Raw genomic sequence first — 21,640 nt, forward strand, 5'->3', positions numbered from 1 at the left:
AAATTTCTCCTTTAAATTTTCATTTTTGAACAAAAATGATCACATTTCATCCAATGCCTATTACTTTTTTGTTTTTGTGTTTTGTTACCATGATTTTATGGGTTATATTCTCTTTTAATGTGGATGCAGTGTTAATTTATCTTCACCTTGGGATACAGTGTTTCCAGTATTCCTTCATTGCCAACATATATATGTTTTGTCTTTGAGCATATGTACGACTGTGTACACATTTTATATCTAGATATATGGGTCCATCAATAAAGATGTCTTTGTATACATATAGATCTAGTAGTGGTCAGAGGTTTACATACACTCATCATGAGGCAAAACCACTCAAGAGCATAATGCTACCACCACCTTGCATGACAACTGGTAAAGTGTTATTAGGGTTGAAAGCCTCCAAGAAATACCTCTTTCATTATTGACAACAGTGCAATCTTATCTGACAAAAAATGTTTCTCCAGAAGACAATTGGCTTGTTTGTGTTGGCTACAAATTTCAATTGAGCTTGAATGTCTCAATTTTTGAACAGGGGCTTATTTCTTGGTCAACAGTCTCTCAGTCCATCCAACAGAGTGACTAGCTTCACTGTGGGTTGTGACATCTGAGCAGTTTTTCATGGCTAGTTTGAACCTTGATTCCTGTGCTGTTTCTGAATATCCTAACTGATTTCCAAGACAGCTGTGTCTTTTTCCGCACCTTGGCAAAGTAGTGGCACATCTAAATAACTTTTTCTTCCATATAGATGCTTAAACTGGTGAACTTATTATCTGCAGTTATTTAGAAATTGCTCCAAGGGACCTTAAAGAAAACATTAAAGCTATACAAACATGAGGAAAAATTAAAAAATGAACAGTTCAAAGAATAATAGCCCCAAATGATTAATCGACGACTCATGATGAGTTTGTGTAAACTTCTGACCACAATGGTGTGAGTGAATGTGTGTGCCTGCAAAACCTGCTCACCGTATTGAACTTCCAATGCTGTATGCAAATGAATATGTCCATCCGCACATTAGCATTTCTGTGTGAATGTATATGCCAAGCAAATATGTTTAAGGTTCCCTACCAATGTGACTATCTGCATACCTGTTTGTTTGTGTGTGCATATGTGTGCTTTTAGGTGCATCAACGCAGGACTCTGATGCTATGGAGCCAGAGAAACAGGTGGACAGCACAGTTAAAATGGCTGGCGTGATTGCTGGGATTCTTATGTTCATCATCATCCTTCTTGGAGTTGTTCTCACCTTCAAACGCAGGTAGGTATTGAACTAACCAACAGGACAGAGTAGCAGGTTAAAGGTATTAAATGTAGCATTTACAATGAGTCATTATTAACACATTTTTTTGTAACTTCAGTGCCATTATCTTAACCCTTAGACAAGGCAGTGTGTAGTTTGTTTTATACTAGTAAGTAGCACTGCAGTTTTATGTTTAGTAATGCACCTTTAATGCAAATTAGTAAACTAAAAGAAGGCAAGGTTAATGCATAGGCTGTATTCTTAAGTTTCAAGTGTCCTCATTAGCATATATACGCAGGTGGATAGTTTTAAGTGTGCAGGGAGTGACAGATTAATTTGACCCTAATGATCTCTTAAGAAAAAAATATGTTCAGTTAAAGAGATTTGACCACATTTAGAAATAAAACTGAATCAGAATTTACAATGTTTTTTTCCCCTTTAGGTTTTGTTTCTTGCAACAACAACAAAAAAAGTCTAAGATTTAAAATTTTTAACAAACATTTCAGGTTAAAAACATATCGCAAAACCTACAGATTTATAGTCATTTCTTCTGGCGATATAAAAGGTCAAAAATTTTGTATTAAACCTGGCGACATATTTAATCTTATAATCCTTAAAGACAAATAAATGAGAATTATACTATTCCCCAGAGACTTATATATATTTAAAACTGTATTATATAACCCATTTAGCAGATATAAAAAGCTTTCTGTATCGTTGTTTACTTGCACACTGGCTTGCACCATCACCAGCCTTTCTTTCTGTTACTTTCTCTAGTTTTCTATACTGTTCCATCAATTCTCCCATTCCTCTCTAACCTTCATATCCTTCATATTGCTTTTACATTTGTGATTTTTGTGTCACAGGTTGTTTTTTATTTTCCCAAAAAGTTGGTTTTGGTTTAAAACATACATTAACTTGGCAGCAAAATTAGAGAAAAAACTAAATAGTGTGAGGATTATTTTCTGTTACCAGTCAAATTAGAAAATAATGACACACTTGCAAATGCATTCCAGTAACCACTTTATAGTGCGTTAAGAGATCAATAATTATCAGTATTTATTATAAACTGCATACACTTCAAAACTAAACGCTGCACGGGAGTGTGATGAAATACATTTAGACAATATGTTCACTTGGTCCTTCTGTTTTAGACATTAAAAACTGAGATTTTCTTTTTTTCTTTTTTTACAAAACGTAATACTGTGTTTGGAAGGAATATATAGCTACTGGAGATTGTTTGATGCTTTACAAATCTGTACCGTCTCCATTCCTAAAATAAAAAGTTGTGTTTTAATATCGACCAAACATCCACTAAAATGAAATACCATAGCACTGAACAAGGTCAGGTTCTCAGGTAGATTACTTGCTTGTGTAAAACTAAAATTATTTGTTGTCTGTGAAGCTTCTCAGCCATCCAGGTCATAGTAGTCTAAGGAGCTTGGAATTAAAAGAGCCTGGACTTCTTTGACTTTCTTGAAGACATTTCACCTCTAGCTTCTTCAGATCTAAGAGCAATCGATGGAGAGTCCCAGATTTTTAAGCCCTATTGGGAATGTTCCTAAGAGGGTCGTGGAAGACCATCTTTGAACAGAGGGGCTGTCTTACAACACCAGCTGTCTGCAATCTATAATTCAGTTTTGAGATCCCGTCCCAGATGCCTCAGTGCTCACTCATATCTAGGGTCATTTGATCTCAGTAAGTCACATGATATGGTAGGGCATGGTCTCAAAATGAGTTCACCTAAAACCTTGGCTGATAGTGACCCACACCCATTTTCACACTTTGGCTCGTGTGATTAGTTAGAGGATCAATAGGGGGTCCATGACCCTCTTGGGGACACTCCCATAGGGCTTAAAATCTGGGATTCTCCATCAATTGCGCTTAGAACTGAAGAAGCTTCTCGGATCAGAGGTGAAACATCTTCAAGGAAACTTAAAGAAGTCCAGGTGTTTTTCTTTCCAAGCTCCTTAGACTAAAATCATTAGTTAGCAAAAAGCTTGAATCAAGCACAATGTCATGTAAAATCATACTGTTCCACAGAGAGAGAGAGAGAAAAAGGACAAAATATTGTCTAAATGCAACAAGGATGCTCTCAACTTGCATTTGCTAAAGTAAAGAATTGTTCATAACCTGTTACTATTGAACAGCTGTTGAATTTTGAACATTAAGCTTGATGAACAGATAAAAATGCCCTGAGAGAAAACTGACAGATACCTTATTGCTAGTCAAATATAACATTGTAACCATTTTAAGCAAGCAAAAGAGTACTCAGGCAAAAATATAAAGTCAGGCAGGGTACTGGGTCAGTTTGAAATGCTAATTAGAGGCTAACCCAGGCTAACAGAAAATATACCAAATAAGAGGATTACAAATCCAGTAGAGCCAAAGGAGGATAATACATTATATAACAAAAAAGGTAAAGGTGGAGAAATCAGAAGAAGGCACAAATGGGGAATATAGAAGTTAAACAAAATAAAAGTGGGAAAGGATGAGAGTAACAGAAGGAAGGGACAAATGTATAAGATTGGAAGGAATATGGTAATTGAAAACCAGGCAGCACTGGTTACCCTGGGGTCAAGTGGATATGCTAATGAGATGCTAACCAGACTCGGGGGGGGGGGCATAATATACATAAAAAGCCAATTAGAGGGCAAACATTGCAACAGTAGATATAGACAAAAAAAGCAATGACGCTGTAGAGAAAAAGATAGAGAAAAGAAGGAGCAGTTGGGATGCTTCTCGTGAACCGGAGCTGACCGAGGCCATCAGTCAGAATTAAAGGGCACATATATGTCAAATGAAATCATGGAGTACATATCAAGATAGGAAAAACGTGAGAAAAGGGAAATTATTAAATTGTACCAAGACATAGTGGGGAGTCATGGAGACACAAGAAAGAAAAACAATCGATAACATGAGTCCAACTGAATGGATTCAGACAGTGATGGTTTTACCATATATCTGGGATCATCTATATTTTACACTGCATACTTCAGCCAGTCCCAGTGGCAGATTTTTTTTTAAACAGAAAGTGTTTTACATGCCTTTTAAACCTCATAAATTACTCTGCACCAAAACTTTGTTGGGAAGTACGCTCATAGCTGTCCAATTAATCTTTTAGACCACTTTTACATGTGTTCCAAATGGACTTTATTTTCTGAAGAAAGCCAGGACATGTTGCTGATAATGTATGTGAAAGTGAATAACACTGAACAAGGCTGAAGGTTTAATGGGGATTCAGTGTTTCTACAGCCAGGTAGCCCTGAGGGCTCAAAGAACCAGCACCAGAAGACACACTTTTCATAGAAAGGTTAAGAGGAGAATCAATGAATAATTAATGTTCCAGAAGCTCCCTGTACACCGGCTGATTCTGTTTGTAATGCCAGAGAAGCAGACCTAAACCAAGTAATTGAGAAAAGGTGACATCTTTGGAACTGCAAATTGATGGAAAATATGTTAAACTTATTTCACCCCTTTTTTCCTTTTATCCAAGCTATTTCAAATTCTGGCTCAATAACTGCCTTTTGTGATTGTATTTTATCTGAAGCTTTCTTACGCCTTTCATGCCCACAACAACTTTAAAAGGAGGTGTGAATTAAATTCTCATTCTAAATAAAAACTAATTATATAAACATCTAAAAAGAAGGAACACAGAAGTGAGTTTAGTCAGGCAAACAAGCAAATTTGCTGAAGTTATTAACCCTTGTCTGTTTCATGGTTTTACCACGGTGTATAACCTTAAGTAAATACTATACACATATGTAGAAGTGCACAAACTCAAAGTTAAAGTCATATATGCAATTGTTTCTGTCTGTTTGTCTAAAAAAAAACTACTACTGGAACTTTGTTTATGCATCCATTACACAGAAAGAAAATCTGAAATCCTAGAGATGAGATGTTTTTATAGAATCCTCATATTTGACTGCACACCCACTGCCCAAACACAGCAAAATGACATAAAAATATGACACACAATAGGTGTTTGATGGGGTATCTACACACAATAACCCTACTACTCACTTCTACATAATCATAAGTGATTAAGTTTAGTTTTCTATTAGTCTGTACATTGTGGAAACCTTTGCAAACCTTTATTGTGCCTATATCTGTATATACTGTTGCTTCTATATATCTGAATGCAAAATACCAGTATTGCACAATTTTCCTGTGGTTGTGATGATGGTGATAACGATAATCATTTGCTTTGTTAGTTCAAAAAAAGCACCAAAACAACAACTACAAACAATAGTTTTGATCAAGTTTATGTTAAATACAGATCTTTTTACAAAGTCCATGAAGTGTCCTTACAGAGTTTTTTATTTCCCCTTAAAAAAAGGCTAATACCTTTTTGGTACTTAAAAAACAAGGTTATCTGAATCCACTTTAATAGGGCTGAAGCAATGCCGTGAATTGTTATGATGTTAGTTTGGCCAAAACTTTTCAGTGTTATGTGCACTGGTGAAGGCTAGCACAATGGTACAAAGCAAATCCAGCATGTCCAAATTAACACTGTCGGATTTGATTTCAACACTATTAAAGTATCTATATGGGTCCACACCAGAGAGTGTTAATTTAACTCTTTTTGGAGAGTTGGTACGTTAACTCTGATTTAGTGTTAAACACCAAATCTGTCTGGAGTTGATAATTTAACACTTGGTGTTAAGAGTTTATATATTAACTCTCAAAGAGTATTTTAGTTTAACTACGTAAGAGTTATCTTCTAATTCATTCTAAAAAGCGGGAATTTTACTGTTCTGAACTTCTAGAAATTTCTTTTGGAAATAAACATTTACTAAAAAGATGCAATGGTTTTTGAAAAACATTTATTCTGAGCTGTGCACCACAATTTCAAAACATTTTCTGAAAGATGTAACATACATGTTCTCACTTTCATTAGAATTTTGTTTATCAAAAGGTCTGACATGGTAAATGCAAATAACAGCATCGCAACACTTATTGCTTCAATACAATATGCATGTCCTTCATTCATCCCTTTGTGGAACTTCAACGCACTTCTGCTCTCCCCCATATTCCATCTTCACAAGCATATCCTGTGCGGAGATCGAATAAAAATTAGTTGACACTAATTAATGGCACAAATAATCCAGTAAACAATTGCAGCACAGTAAAAAAAAAAAAAAAGGAATCCTCTTTGAGCCATTACTTGTGTAAAGTATTTTCCCAAAAGACAAGGACACAGGCAACAGGTAATACTGAACTAAATGTAAAACCTCAACCTTTTTCATTTTTACCTAAACCGTGTGCACAAAATTCTGGAGGGATCTATGCTAACGTAGAATCCAGTCAGGACGCCTGCTACTGCTGTTTGCTCGTTTTTGTTTTTTATTTATGGGCGATCGTTTTCAGGCTTCAAGTAGCACCATTATACCAACATTTCACATTCTAGACATTGTTTTAGGTGTATTTGACCAAAAGTTTGACTGAAAAATCACATGCAAGCTTTTTTTCAAGGCTGTGGTATTTGCCCGCAAACAATACCTTTCAGCTAGCTAAAACAGAATATTATGCTATCAGCGAGCAACATGGCTAATGCCTTTCACACAGCTTTGTCTCAACTCCAAAGAGCCACAGAAGTAAAAGCTAATAACAATTGAAACAATCTTTGAAAAGATGACTTACCAAGCATGGCAAACAACTCAAATATGTAGAGCAAAATGTTCTGAAACGGCTTCACTTCAGCTTCGATTGGAGCCATGCTGGGGGCGGAGTCTGTGAATTCACTCTATTGGTGTCATAGCCCCTGTAGGAGTTCAGAGTTAAGAGGTCAGAGTTAATGTTTCCATTTTAACACCTCCAGATTTGACAGAGAAACACTCATTTTTAACACTCGATTTTAACTACTATCATTTTACACCTCAGAGTTACATTAAAAGAATGTGACTCTACTTAGAGTAAAATTAACTCTACTTTTGCAAGGAGACTATTAACACCAAAAAATTTAACACTTTTGAATTTGCTGTGTACACTTCAAGATGTAAATAAAATAAAATAAAATCACAATTTACAGCCCAATGATTGTTGAATCCTGTGAATGTTAAAAATGCATGGAGAGTGTTCATGGTACCACTGACACACTTAAACATAAAAGCTGTGTCAATTTGACAAACAAGTGTTTGAAGACCAAACACATAATTTCAGTAGGAAGGATAGAACTTCCCAGGAGTTTAAGGAGTGTAAAAGTAGTAGGTACACAGGAATTGGCACAGAGTTCACAGGGACGCGACCTTGAAATTTAAATGGTGTAGACTGAAAGCTGCTTTCAGACTGAAGTTTTTATTTGTTCTAGGCCTGTATCGGAGCCATACCTTATGCTTAACAACAATGTATTGCACCTGCAAGCTTATTCACATTTGCCTTAATGAAGTTATTGACTCACACTCTTAGTCTTGTGGTGACTCACTCTTGAGAGAGATCGTAAACCTAGTCTGGGTTTACTGCACAACTTTCTAAATGGCTAGCAGTGCAGTACTCATCTCCCGAAATGTAGGGGTCTTGAAAAGCTCTCAAGATTAATTGCTACCAAACAATTTGAAGAATCACATTTGCAGGCTGGAGCTTTTTACTTTCTCATAGAGGAATTTGGGCTCTGATCCTCAACTTTGATTTGAAAAGTGACTTTTTTATATTGTATTCAGTGAAGTTTGACATTTTAGATTTTCACCAATGGTGATGATGGTCCAAAATGGTCCAAAAAGCAAATGGTTAAACTAGATCTTCTTAGCAAAGATAAACTTCATATACTATGCTTCATATTTTCAATGAACTTCTCACTTCTCGTAATATCACAAAATGTATCTTCTGAAAGAGTTAATGTAACTTTGCTTGTCACTATGCACTATACAATATTAACAATTTAATAATAATTGGTAGTTTCTTAATAAAAAATACAGTGAGTCACAGGAATGTAAGCTAGAGTTAGTTCACATATTTGCCTCCTATTTGACCATATATACAAGACAAATAAGGTGCTTCAAAGAGTCCCAGCCCTATTATGTTAGTTCTGAACTTTGGTGTCAAATGCTTAGCATAAATTGAAAAAGTAATGAATGTGAGGGAATGGAAGGAATGCATTACAAATGATTAAAAAAACAAACAAACAGATGTCTTGCTCGACTCGTCCTCTTTGAATCAAGTCTCACGCCCTTTTATGTTTCTCTCTATCTTCCTGCTTCCTGTCTTTGGCTCCACCCCTTCCTGTCCCGTCCTGTACCTGCCTTGCCCTTGCTCCGATAGAGAGATTCACACATGGAGAACTCTGAGCGTGGGGTATTGTATGTTTGCTTCTAGACATGACCACATCCACTCCGCACTGTTCTTCAATGTGATTTTTTTACCTCAGCATTTAGTAGTTTCCAAATACATCTTGTCACTGTCATTGAATATTAAGTTGCTGAGAATTATTCTTCTCATATTTGACAAACTCATTAGCTATAACACCTACAAAAAATCTCATTAATGATATAATTGAACGTTCCTCCATATATTTCTTGAAAGACTTTCCAGTTGTCCATCTTTCACCTTGAATTGGGATAACCTAAAAATCAGATGTACCTTTTGGGGGAAAACAAACAAACAAAACAAACAAAAAAGCTTGCGATACATGGTGTGTACCTTTCAATATAATAAGTGTGCAGACAGTGTGTAATCACCTTGGTTATGAATCTTAGTATTGGTGAAAAGGACCATAGAATGTTCTGGCCTAAGCAACATGTAAAGGCATTTGGGGGTCACATATTCGTTTTCTTTCATACAATGAAAATCTAACGCCTAATATTTTAATCACTGTGGTATGCAATTTCCTCTCAGCAGTTTTACCACTGAGACTTAAAACGCCTCTGATTGCCTTTTTACTGCCCGATTTATGCCACTAAATAGATGAAATTTAGATTTTAATGTTACTTTGCAAGTTCCATTGTTAGACATTAGAAGTCATTTAGGCAGTTGTTGGCACCCTACCTGTAATAGTATCATTAGTCTGTATACTTATCTCTCTTCCTTGCTGACTGAAAGTCTAACTTGGGGAATACGTTTTAGCAAAGTTTTAGTAGCAAACTGAAGTGTGAATGGAATTTTTTAATGGCTGCTTTGGCTGTTACTATTAGCTAGGTAGAAAAGTTAAGTTAATCTAAGATGCTTTTGGAAAACTTTCTAACATATTTTGTCACTTTGTCAGTACTTTAATTTATTTAATGTGAACATTTACACATTGTTGCACACCATCTGTCCTTTTTGGTACTTTATTGTCCTGTCAAAAGGGCACATCTAAAACTATTATAATTTCTGAGGACGTTCAATGCATCAAAGTATACTTATCATTTCCTCTGATATGAGATTTATCTGCCCAACACTCTACCAGTCATTTGCTTTGACAAACTGATAAACATTGTTAACTGTTTCATTATTTGCAAGAAATCTGCAGTTAATTTTCCATCAACAGAATTTCAGACAGAGAAAAAAAAATCTTCCCACATTATGGTGCTTTCTACATTGATAGCAGGTTGGTGTAATTAATTATATGTAGGTATAATGCAGTAATGCAGGAATCAAGCCAGCCTGCCCTAAAATTAGCTAAAAAAGTTAAATAATTAATCAAACTTTAGGAGAGAAATTATGTTTTTGGCTTCAACAGAAACATAGGTGGGTGATTAGGATTTGTGGTATGTCTTGCCGAATGAAATGCGATGCTTCACAAATATCTCCACCTACACTGTTCTGGGCTCAAAGACAATCCATTCTGTTACTGTCATGGTAGTTATCTGTTTCTCAAATAAATCCCCTTCCTGCATCTTAAGGTTATATATGGATAACCCTATATACATATAACATAAAATTAAACTATTGATTAGACAACCTGGGTTATATTTAGTGCAGTGCTACAATGACTTTGCAATAAAGTACAGTTTTTTCTTTTTACCTTAGATTAAATATTTCATTTAGTATTCTGGGGGATTGTAAAGTATTTAGAGTCAAAAATTACTTACCAAAGATTTTTTGGCCAAAGACAAGTAGTAGCATATAAAGATTAAATTGCCAGTGGCTTGAACTTGGAATTCTATAACATAGTTCTTCATATATTTAAAGCCGACCCAAATCTGATAATTTTAGGAAGTTTATTGACATTGATGCAGTGCTAGATGTTAAAGGTTGTGACAGTCCTTGTGGATGGTGCACAGTCGCTCAGAGAAAGTAGGAACTTTGCCAAAGCTGTTGGTTTATTTTCTTGAAACTTTTAGATTAATCATAATCCTGATTTAGCAGTTGTAATCATTGCGCAAAGAGCAGCAGTTCATTTTTTTATTAAAAAAATGCGGAAATTAATTAATCTTGTGATTAGTACTGTTGACCTGCAGCAAAGAGTTCTTTGATTTGAAATCTCCTTTCCGTTTGCTTGACCTTTATGCATAGCTGTACAGGTTTTTTTCCCCCATGTTTTCTGGTTTCCTCTGACATTCAAAACATACATAATAAGTTAAGCGGTATGTCCGAATTGGCCTTAGGTGTGGATGTGAGATAGATATAGTGCTAAATGAATGTGTGTGAGGAAAAGAGCTTTTGTATTAATTCCTTTAGAAAATTGTGAGGATGCCAAGATTAACAGTTTTTTGGTAAAAAAAAAAAAACCCAAAAAAACCACAATATAAATGATGACTCTCAACTTTGAGACAACAAAAGGACACATCTTCTTTCTAGATTGTATATGACACCCTGGGGTTCTCATCTATAACAAGAGGAATGAGGCGATTAGAAACTGGTGTCAGCCAAGGGAATGGACTCAGGCTGAATCCACTGCAAATGGCAGGCTCTTGTGAAGCCAAGTGGTGTGTGTGTGTGTGTGTCTGTACCCGTGTATGCAAGTGCGTACACACATGCAATACATTGGTGGACTGAAACTCTGTCTCTAAACTAGAAGATGTACAAAAACACACAGAGAAACATTAAGAAGCACACAAATTTGAAAGTACCGAATTCTTTCATGCTAAACTTGGACGTATCAGTAAATAAATTGGAGGTGTTAACACAGACACACTTACACACACATGCACTCACAACAGAGCTGGACTTGACCCCTATTCTGCAGATGTGACACATGGTTGAATAATGGACTCTGCAGCTTGCTGAGATAAATGCTTGATGGTCCACTTACAGCACATTTAAAATTGGTGATGACAAACCATTTACACACTCACACAAATGTACAAACTCATACTGTGTGATCACCACGGATATTCTGGGTGGCTAATTTACTAGTTGTTTAAATAAGAGAAAAAGAATCAGAGTAGTCGACTGGCCTAAAAGCTGAAAACACATAATCTAATAGACAAGGTTAAACATAGGCCATGCAAATACTGTGTGTGTATTCTACTGCCATATGAAACAGTTAATTGCATTTCTCGATAATCAAATCGTAGTTGGCATAGCATTGCACAGAAAGAATTTCGGTTTTGTTTTCGAGTGTGGGTGATATGAGCAGTGTTTCTATGTTTGTGTGGTCTCATACTGTTTTATGCAACCAAAGCCATAATGATCAAATCTATAGATAAAAACTACAGAACTTGTGTGTGGACATGCAGTCTTTAAAAGGCTTCCTTTTCCACCCCTCATTTGTCAAATAACTTATTTATTTTGACATTTATGCATGCATATGTAAGTACTTTTCTCTTGTCATTTTTTCCACTATGTCTCAGTGTTGTTGTGTGTCCATATGCGTATTCCATCGTAGCGTCCTCCTTCCGTACATGTCAAGTAAGCGGTGTTCTGTCAAACCTCAAATTAACTTGGCTGTAGACGTGAGCACTCTGAAGAGATTTCACTTTCATTGATACCCTGTGTTTCTTAACTTTCTGTCCTTCAAACACGGAATTTACTTTCATAGTCGCATATTAAAAGGTTTAACTAACATGCTTTTACTGCTACACATGGAGACCTTAGGTGTAACTTGTTAACAAAAAGTTCAGATTTTTCCCCATTTCTCATCCAAGCTGGTCTCTTCTCATTCTCTCTCTGCCCCATTTAATCAGTCTCAAACACGGTACCCTGAATAACTTGGTTGAGTGTTTTTTCTACACTATATTAATATTTATGACCAGTTTTAACGACTATGACTTTTACAGCTGGGCTCCCAGTGCTCTGCATTTTATTAATATCATAAGGACAATGTCAGCAGAGCTCTTAAAGAGGGTTATGGGTGTGACTATGTGCACATAGTCACTTGTTCAGCTATCTTAATGAGGACCAGTATTTGTTTATGGCCATTTCAGTGAGGACATCTGGAAAAGTGAGGACCTTTTTCCACATTTTTGCAAAGCTCTGCTTAAGGACAGTTCTTTGTTTAGGGAATGACATTAGAATTAGGTGTAGATATTGATTTGTGGTTTGATGTAATACCAGTTTCATCAACATTTGTCTCAGTTGCACTAATGTTTCCACAACAAAGCTATGAAGCGCTGGTTTAAAACAAACTACATTTCTTTTCAAAGGCTCTGGCAGATTTATTCTATCTTCATGTAAAAATATATGTGTAAGCATTGAGTAAAACATTATTTTGCCTCACCTCGTTGCCTTACAATAGTGTTGCTGTGTGCACCCAGAACTCAAGAATAACTCTTCTGTTACAAATGATTTTTCATTCCATCTCTGCTGCCTTCGCTATATCTACTATACTTTTTTACTGCCCTTAAATATAGCAAAGTAGCCCTTCCAGGCTGGTAACTGTTATTATATCTGGCTAGCTAACCCATTTTATCCAACCATGCCATTTTATAAATGTGTTATTAGTGTTAGAAATATGTTTTTTTCGGGGGGAGGGGTAGGAAGTACTATAGCGTCTCTATGCTTCTCTTGTTAGTCTTTTTTTTGTCTTATTTATTTATTTAGTTTATCATTCACATTATTAGCAGAAGATGGAAAAACAGAAGCAGAAGGAGAAGAATAGAACAATAAAACAGACAGAATGAGAACAAAAAAGGGGGCTGGATGAAAAAAGTGAAGGAGTATAAAGTATAGAAGTCATTTATTAAAAACATCAAGCCTGTAAAAAGTTAATACAGTTAATAACATTTCGCTTTTCACATGTATATCAGCCCTACTAACGGCCAGTAACTTCTCTGTCACATGAAAAGCTATAGTAAGTATTTTGTCAGCATTCACAAAATTCATATTATGTAAGTAATTAAGATGGCATATCAGATAGATTGACTGATTGAAGCAGTCTGCAGTAGTTGTGTAAGGTGTGCTCCTCTGTGAAGTGGAATGGAAGTATTGATCCTTCTGAACTGTGCTTGACTTTCCCGTGCTATAACAACTCAGTCTGATGAAGTATGAGTGTGTATGTTTGTGTGTGTTGTGTGTCCAGACATATTATGAAATCCCAATCTCTGGCCACTCATAGATGAAGGATGTATGCTGGGGGGCAAAGTTACCAACAAACTATTGAGGAAGTAGCAGAACAAGCACACACACGTACACACACACACACGCACACACACACACTGATACACATGTCATACTAGTCAAGTACAGTGCAGTGGAATAAACCTGTGGCTTTATTATCAAAAACAGGATAAAGGAGAAGAAAAAATGTAAAAGGTTAAAGATTTTCTTGGCTTAGCTTTAACATGTTGGTCCTTATAATATTAATTTGATTTTTATTATTACTTTCACTAGTCTTGCAATTCATTAAATTTCAGACATAATTAGTACGTTTTCTGTGATTAACGATTTTAAACACAATCCAGAGTAAAATTATGGCCTTGTACAGATATTATTGCTACAAACCACACTCATTCAACCTTTACCTCCTTGCTTCTGTGTGTTACTCTTCCAGCTTCCATCCTCTCCCTTTGGGTTTGTTTTGTCACTTCTCATTCGATCTATCTCATTTACTTACCTGCCAAATGGTGATGGAGGCATCAGTGGTCTATTTATATTTACTTTTCTTTTCACCTGTAAACCAAAATTAAGTATTCATGCCGTATTGAAAAACCTACAGGTTAAAAAAATATATTTCAGGGCAAGCCATTCAGTTATATATAACATAATGACAGCGTAGACCATGAAATACCCCTGAGTCCCTGTTAAATTAATGGAGACCAGAGCCCATTGCTAGCACATTAGCATATGCTACATTGAATAAAAGTTGTAGGTCATTAATGCTTTAACATTTAAAAATACATCTAATTAAGTACTGGACATGCATCTGGTTTTGTTTACTGTAGAATGTGTACTACAACACAAAATGAATGTACTTCTTTCTGAAGTACCATGCTTCTTCTTTCAACTACCCACAAATCATACACCTTGGTCAGATTCTAATATTGCTCAGTAGTTCCTTAACTGGAGTTGTCGAAAGTCCAATGCGACTATTTCAAATCCTATTAATAGAATGATTTGTATATTGAAATTGTTTTGTTTTATTTCTTTCATCTAATTTTCAAATTTTATAAAGAAAAAGTCATTCAGTTAATAATTTGATAGTGTGGGTGAAAGTTAAAGTTTTAACATCAGGGTACAAGACTGAATGATGGATTAATAAATGTGTTTTTATCTTCTAAAGTTAATGACCTGGTAAAGCTCTTATGAAAAAAGTATAATTTTTTGGGTGAGTGAAGTAATCATTTCACAAGTCATAGATCTTCTTATCCAATTTATTTGATTGACTGCTGGCCGGTTCACAGCTGACTTACAATGAAGCTTTTTTTTAACCAAATATATCGTTGGACATCACACTAGAATATTTCTTGGATGTTCTGTTATGCCTAAGCATGAACTTTTTTTGAGATTTTGCGAAGGCAAAATATATTAATCCAACATGCAGTAGAGAAAAATTAATTAAATTCATCAGCAACTAGATGTACTAATACATACTTCATAGCAAAAAATAACCCATTCAGCATCTGTAAAAACAAAGTTAAATGACAACAAATGTTTTCAGATGAGGACACAAAGAAAAGCAAATTTAGGATTCAGACAGGAAGGTTGTACAGGTAGGTTGGGGAAAACAGTTGAAAGAAAAACAGGTAGTTTATCAATTTAAAATAAATGCAGTCAGAATTACATTTTCATTTAACTCATGAACTAATCCAATGTGTTTGTCCTTCTTCTGGGTTTTGCTCTGTTGTCATCATCGGCCTCACCTCACCATGCTTCAGAAGACATGCTTATTCCTACTCTTATTACCTGTAAGTAGAGATTTCACATCAGAAAAATTCCTTTCTCAGTCCAATACTCTTTTTTTTTTATCACTACCTTTTGAGTTGTTACATTTTTGTCCTTTTTCATGTATACTGTTAAAGTATTTAATTATCAAAACAATTAAATCCTCTATGCCATCACAGCTTTCAGAAAAATGGTTATAGTAGAATCAATCTTTCTTATTTATTTATTTTTAAGAGCCAGCTTGTCATTTGCACTGCATGATAAAATGTCTACTTTATTACCTGCCAAAGACAAATTCTTATTTGATGGTTGGTACACAAACTGCAGCGTGCAGTCACAATAATGTTATTTGGCTTGAACATAAGTCTAGAGCAAGATAAAAGCAGGCACTTGGTAGCTTGCCAATAAAATTGCTCAACACAGGAGAGATACAACATTGTTTGCAGTGTTATGCTGCCATATTAGAAATACTGACCCTCTTTAGCTGCTAGGAAAAACAAATGTTTGGTAAAATGTATTCATTCATTTAATCTTTACTACATGTGACATAAACTGCATGTGACATATTAGAAAAGGATTGGGGAAAGTGTGTAATATCAATATTAAGTTCAATTAAAGGAGATATATACATATTAACCTCAATTTACTGTGTATGTACATTTTGCAAAGTAACTGCCCTCAAATAGCTTTGCTATTAAATATTAGTCTTAAGTCTAATACTTCTGACCATTCTGCTTTACATTCACAAGTTATATTCACCTGCTATACTGACTAACCAAATGTAATAGTGTAATTAATGTAATAGTAACACTATACAAAATATGTACTCCTTATACAGGGAGTGCAGAATTATTAGGCAAATGAGTATTTTGTCCACATCATCCTCTTCATGCATGTTGTCTTACTCCAAGCTGTATAGGCTCGAAAGCCTACTACCAATTAAGCATATTAGTTGATGTGCATCTCTGTAATGAGAAGGGGTGTGGTCTAATGACATCAACACCCTATATCAGGTGTGCATAATTATTAGGCAACTTCCTTTCCTTTGGCAAAATGGGTCAAAAGAAGGACTTGACAGGCTCAGAAAAGTCAAAAATAGTGAGATATCATGCAGAGGGATGCAGCAGTCTCAAAATTGCAAAGCTTCTGAAGCGTGATCATCGAACAATCAAGCGTTTCATTCAAAATAGTCAACAGGGTCGCAAGAAGCGTGTGGAAAAACCAAGGCGCAAAATAACTGCCCATGAACTGAGAAAAGTCAAGCGTGCAGCTGCCAAGATGCCACTTGCCACCAGTTTGGCCATATTTCAGAGCTGCAACATCACTGGAGTGCCCAAAAGCACAAGGTGTGCAATACTCAGAGACATGGCCAAGGTAAGAAAGGCTGAAAGACGACCACCACTGAACAAGACACACAAAGCTGAAACATCAAGACTAGGCCAAGAAATATCTCAAGACTGGTTTTTCTAAGGTTTTATGGACTGATGAAATGAGAGTGAGTCTTGATGGGCCAGATGGATGGGCCCGTGGCTGGATTGGTAAAGGGCAGAGAGCTCCAGTCCGACTCAGACGCCAGCAAGGTGGAGTACTGGTTTGGGCTGGTATCATCAAAGATGAGCTTGTGGAGCCTTTTCGGGTTGAGGATGGAGTCAAGCTCAACTCCCAGTCCTACTGCCAGTTTCTGGAAGACACCTTCTTCAAGCAGTGGTACAGGAAGAAGTCTGCATCCTTCAAGAAAAACATGATTTTCATGCAGGACAATGCTCCATCACACGCGTCCAAGTACTCCACAGCATGGCTGGCAGGAAAGGGTATAAAAGAAGAAAAACTAATGACATGGCCTCCTTGTTCACCTGATCTGAACCCCAGGTCTCTTGAGAACCTGTGATCCATCATCAAATGTGAGATTTACAAGGAGGGAAAACAGTACACCTCTCTGAACAGTGTCTGGGAGGCTGTGGTTGCTGCTGCACGCAATGTTGATGGTGAACAGATCAAAACACTGACAGAATCCATGGATGGCAGGCTTTTGAGTGTCCTTGCAAAGAAAGGTGGCTATATTGGTCGCTGATTTGTTTTTGTTTTGTTTTTGAATGTCAGAAATGTATATTTGTGAATGTGGAAATGTTATATTGGTTTCACTGGTAAAAAAAAAAAATAATTAAAATGGGTATATATTTGTTTTTTGTTAAGTTGCCTAATAATTATGCACAGTAATAGTCACCTGCACACACAGATATCCCCCTAAAATAGCTAAAACTAAAAACAAACTAAAAACTACTTCCAAAAACATTCAGCTTTGATATTAATGAGTTTTTTGGGTTCATTGAGAACATGGTTGTTGTTCAATAATAACATTATTCCTCAGAAATACAACTTGCCTAAGAATTCTGCACTCCCTGTATAATCAACAATGAGAAGAAGTCTTTTGATATTTTTGGGTGGCTGAACTAACTACAGCGTGAGTTTGGCAGTGAGGGTAAATTTCAGCCAAACTTCATCTGCATTGTTTTCACGGTCCGTTTCTTAAAGTGTTTTCATCCTAAAAGGTCAATGTAATTCACTATTATCTTCTCTACCAAGTGGCTATTTCCTTATTAACTAGTTCTAATGAGGCACTATTATAGCTGTCTGTTCATACACGCAGAAACACGTACAGGCGTGCGCACACACACACCAGTATACCTGCACAGTCACATGCACGGTGTTGCCCCGAGCTCCTGCACAAATCCTTGCTGAGAATTTTTAAAACTCTTCACTTCTGCAGCTGTCTTCAAAGCATTTGAAAATTTCCTCCAGATCTCCAGCAGGCTCCTTACTGAGTAGAAAAGTCATCATATACCAACACTTCTTTTTAAAACAGCCCCCCTGAGGCTTGTTGACCCACTGGAAATTGCTTTTTTATAATATGAAACTGGAACAATTAGAAAGACAGCAGCCATCACTGTGGTTTCCCTGCTTTTGCACACTCGTGACAGTGTTTAATTTGTCTCGGCATAGAAAAAATGAGCATGACCTGCCATGCTGAATCTCATATAAATATGTCAGTGGAGACACAAGCAGACATCTTAAGAATAATCCTTGTAACAATAGTGAAAATCATACACCAACACACCACAATAACAGCCTTGGACAAATGTACAGCTCACACACAGACTGACAGAGTAAGCTTGAACTCAAGGAATGTCCTTAGATGACAGTTTGGATTATTACACATAGACACAAATGCATGAAGATCTTGATTTATATGAAATATTTGAATTTGATAAAAGTCTCTCTCAAACCAACCTAATATAGTTCTTGTCATTTTTCTTTTGACTATAACTATCAGTACCTCTAAAGACCAAAACTCCATAATTTAAATACAATTACAAGCAGAAAAGATATGATGGAAACTACGGGTGGGCGGTATAAACGGTATATGGTAGAAACGATATGAATTTGGCCAACGGTAGACATTTTGACTATACCGCTCTACTGCGATAGCTCGTGTTGATGGTGTCATCAAGCTGCGCCTGTTTTGGTCAAAAGCATCGCAGCAGCTGCAAGCAATATCATCTGCAAATTATGCCAGACGACAGTAATAGCAAAGAGACAAAGCATGTTTTGGAATATGAGGAAAGCCAGAAACTGTGCTTCATCCACTTCCGTAACATTGATTCGTTAATGTTGAATTCTGTCGCAGCTGCTCTGTTCCCATGTTGTTGCAGTATATTAATGACTAACCTCGTATTGTGGATGGATTATCTCACTTGTTCTCCTGACTGAAGTTTGGTCCGTTTACAGCATCCTGCCATGCGGTTGCATTTGTCCCTAACCATCAGGAACCCTCCCATAAAGTTTGATCGAGTGGAAAAAAGTTAGCGTTCATCCTCCAGCTTCACTGTTTATGTTATGCTAACATCACGTAGCACATCATTATATATCAACTAGCCCAACTTCAGTAACCCTAAAAAGTCACTGCTGTTTAGTTTTCTGTCTTCCTTTATGTTGGAAGTGACAGCAGAGCTGTATGTTTAAATTTTTTCAGAAATCTCTCTCATGTTTAGGTGGAAACTAGCGAGCTAACTTCCTGCTAACTTCCAACTCCATTAGATTCAATAAATTCTGTTTTCATGGATGCCTGGATGTTAAACTTAACTGGTAAAGTAGCAACTAGGGATGCACCGGACCACTTTTTTGGAAACGAGTACGAGTACTTGCATTTCAGTACTCGCCGATACCGATACCAAGTACTTAATAAAAAGATGATTTAAATTTGCAGGTAACAGCTTTAGTCCTATAATTTAACAAAAAACAAACAAACAAGGGACTAGTTTGGAATTAAGAACATTTATTTAAAATGAAAAGCATGTTGTATGCAACACATTACAGAATAAATAATTATAAAAAAACAAAATTTAATTTTAAATTTGTTCGTCTGTTTCTCTGTTTAGAAGTCTCACTAGCACAGTCACAGCTGAGATGACATCAGAGGCTAGTGCGTCGTAGCTGCTCACTTTTTTAGTTAGTTCCTCAAAGGGGGCGAGGATGGCAACAGTCGTCTCCATAAGAGCCCATTGGTGAGCGGTGAGATAGTCAGGGAGTTCGTGCACTCGCTTTTGCTCAATGAGGGACTGGAGCATGTAATACGTGCTGTTCCAGCGCGTCTGTACGTCCTGCTGCAGTCTCTTTATTGGCTGGTTGAGCTGTCCCTGAATGTCCTCGAGGCGGGAGTAGGCTAAGGCGGAATGTTTAAAATGCCCAACTATTTTCCGTCCCACTGCTATAGCATCAGCTATGCTCCTCTGTGCTAATAAGCGTGGGTAAACTCTTTGTAGTTGTTGTGTTGGGATTTTAGGTGCTTGATTAAATTGCTTGTGTTAAATGCGCTACCTTTAGAGCCTCCTCTGGACAATTTCGCTGAGCACAATTTGCAGTCCGCCTTTGTTTTCACGTAATCGTTCACTTTAAAATAGTTCCACACAGCTGATATGTCTCGCTTCGCTTTCTCCCCGCTCTGAGCTGCAGCCGGGGCCTGGGGGCGGGCACTCGGCGCCTGTGATTAACCCCTTATATGCTCAAACATAGACAGGTCTCAGACCGTGGTATCGGTCCTTGGTATCGGGGGACTTTTAACGAGTACGAGTACTTTAGAAAATGTGGTATCGAGGCCGATACCCGATACCGGTATTGGTATCGGTGCATCCCTAGTAGCAACGCTGATGAATTTATTAAAGATGAAAGAATTTAGACAGTTTTTAACTCTCTTTTTAACGCTGCAGTGTTTGTTTGACTTTGGGACCTGAAGCAGAGAGAGTTTTGGAACTAGATTACTTCACGAGGCTCCTGACTACGATAGCCGTAATGCTCCGACAAGCCATCAAGTGGTGCAGCTTCATAGTTTACCAAAGTTGTACTAAACCATTTTTTGACAGATTTTGAGCCCCATGTAGTCAGGGTCAGGTCAGTAAGAACAACCAGAATTCATACATAAGGCGCACCGGATTATAAGGTGCACTGTCGATTTTTGAGAAAATTAAAGGCCTTATAGTGTGTAAAATACGGTATACAGAAGAAAAGAATATAACGTGATATATATCGTTACGACACATGCTTCAAATTATACCGCAATATGGATTTGAGGCCATATACCCCAGCCCTAATTGAAACATACAAATAAACATAACATATGACAACTAAATATGTAGAAAATGTGAAATTAATAATTAAGAAGCTGAAAATACACATACATTTTTTTCCCACTTTTAAAAATTGGTTGTAATGCACAGCCAGTCTCACCAATATATACATAGATGCACAGTTATAGCCCAAGGAGGTTTACTGTTAGATGAGAAGGGGATTTAAATTTGCACAAGACTCCTGCAATCCTGTAGTGTGTGTTTGTGTGTTTTGGTTCACTCTGTCTTTTCAACCTCTATCTCTCTCTTCACCTCTCTTTATATCCCTCAATCTCTCCCTCCCTTGTTGGGTCTGTCTCTAAATCCTGTGATACGCAGATGAAAGTTTGTTTGGGCTTCGCCTGCAGCCTCCTCTGGAGCTACTGCTGTCATCCTGAAGTGACTGACTGCCTGTCTGACTTCAGCACTGGCTGGGGATGGCTCGAGGATATTTGAGCTATCTAGTTGCCAACCAAATGGCTGACGCCATTCTAGCCATAATACAGAAGTTCTCACTCAACAAAAGAAACAAATGGCCTCTCCCATGTTTGACTGGACGCCT

General features: G+C 36.8%; 1 protein-coding gene across 1 annotated transcript in view; it reads left to right on the forward strand.

Annotated features, from left to right (window-relative positions):
- The window catches only part of ptprt (protein tyrosine phosphatase receptor type T), a 308,462-nt gene that overhangs the window by 199,891 nt on the left and 86,931 nt on the right, over positions 1-21,640 (forward strand). The window contains exons 16-17 of the mRNA XM_013908559.1: positions 1,123-1,258; positions 15,412-15,441. Of these exons, the coding sequence (XP_013764013.1) occupies positions 1,123-1,258; positions 15,412-15,441 (166 nt within the window). The remainder of the gene's footprint in view (positions 1-1,122; positions 1,259-15,411; positions 15,442-21,640) is intronic.

The sequence above is a fragment of the Pundamilia nyererei genome, unplaced genomic scaffold, assembly GCF_000239375.1.
Source record: "Pundamilia nyererei isolate P.nyererei 1_Seehausen unplaced genomic scaffold, PunNye1.0 scaffold00012, whole genome shotgun sequence".
NCBI classification, from domain to species: Eukaryota; Metazoa; Chordata; class Actinopteri; order Cichliformes; family Cichlidae; genus Pundamilia; species Pundamilia nyererei.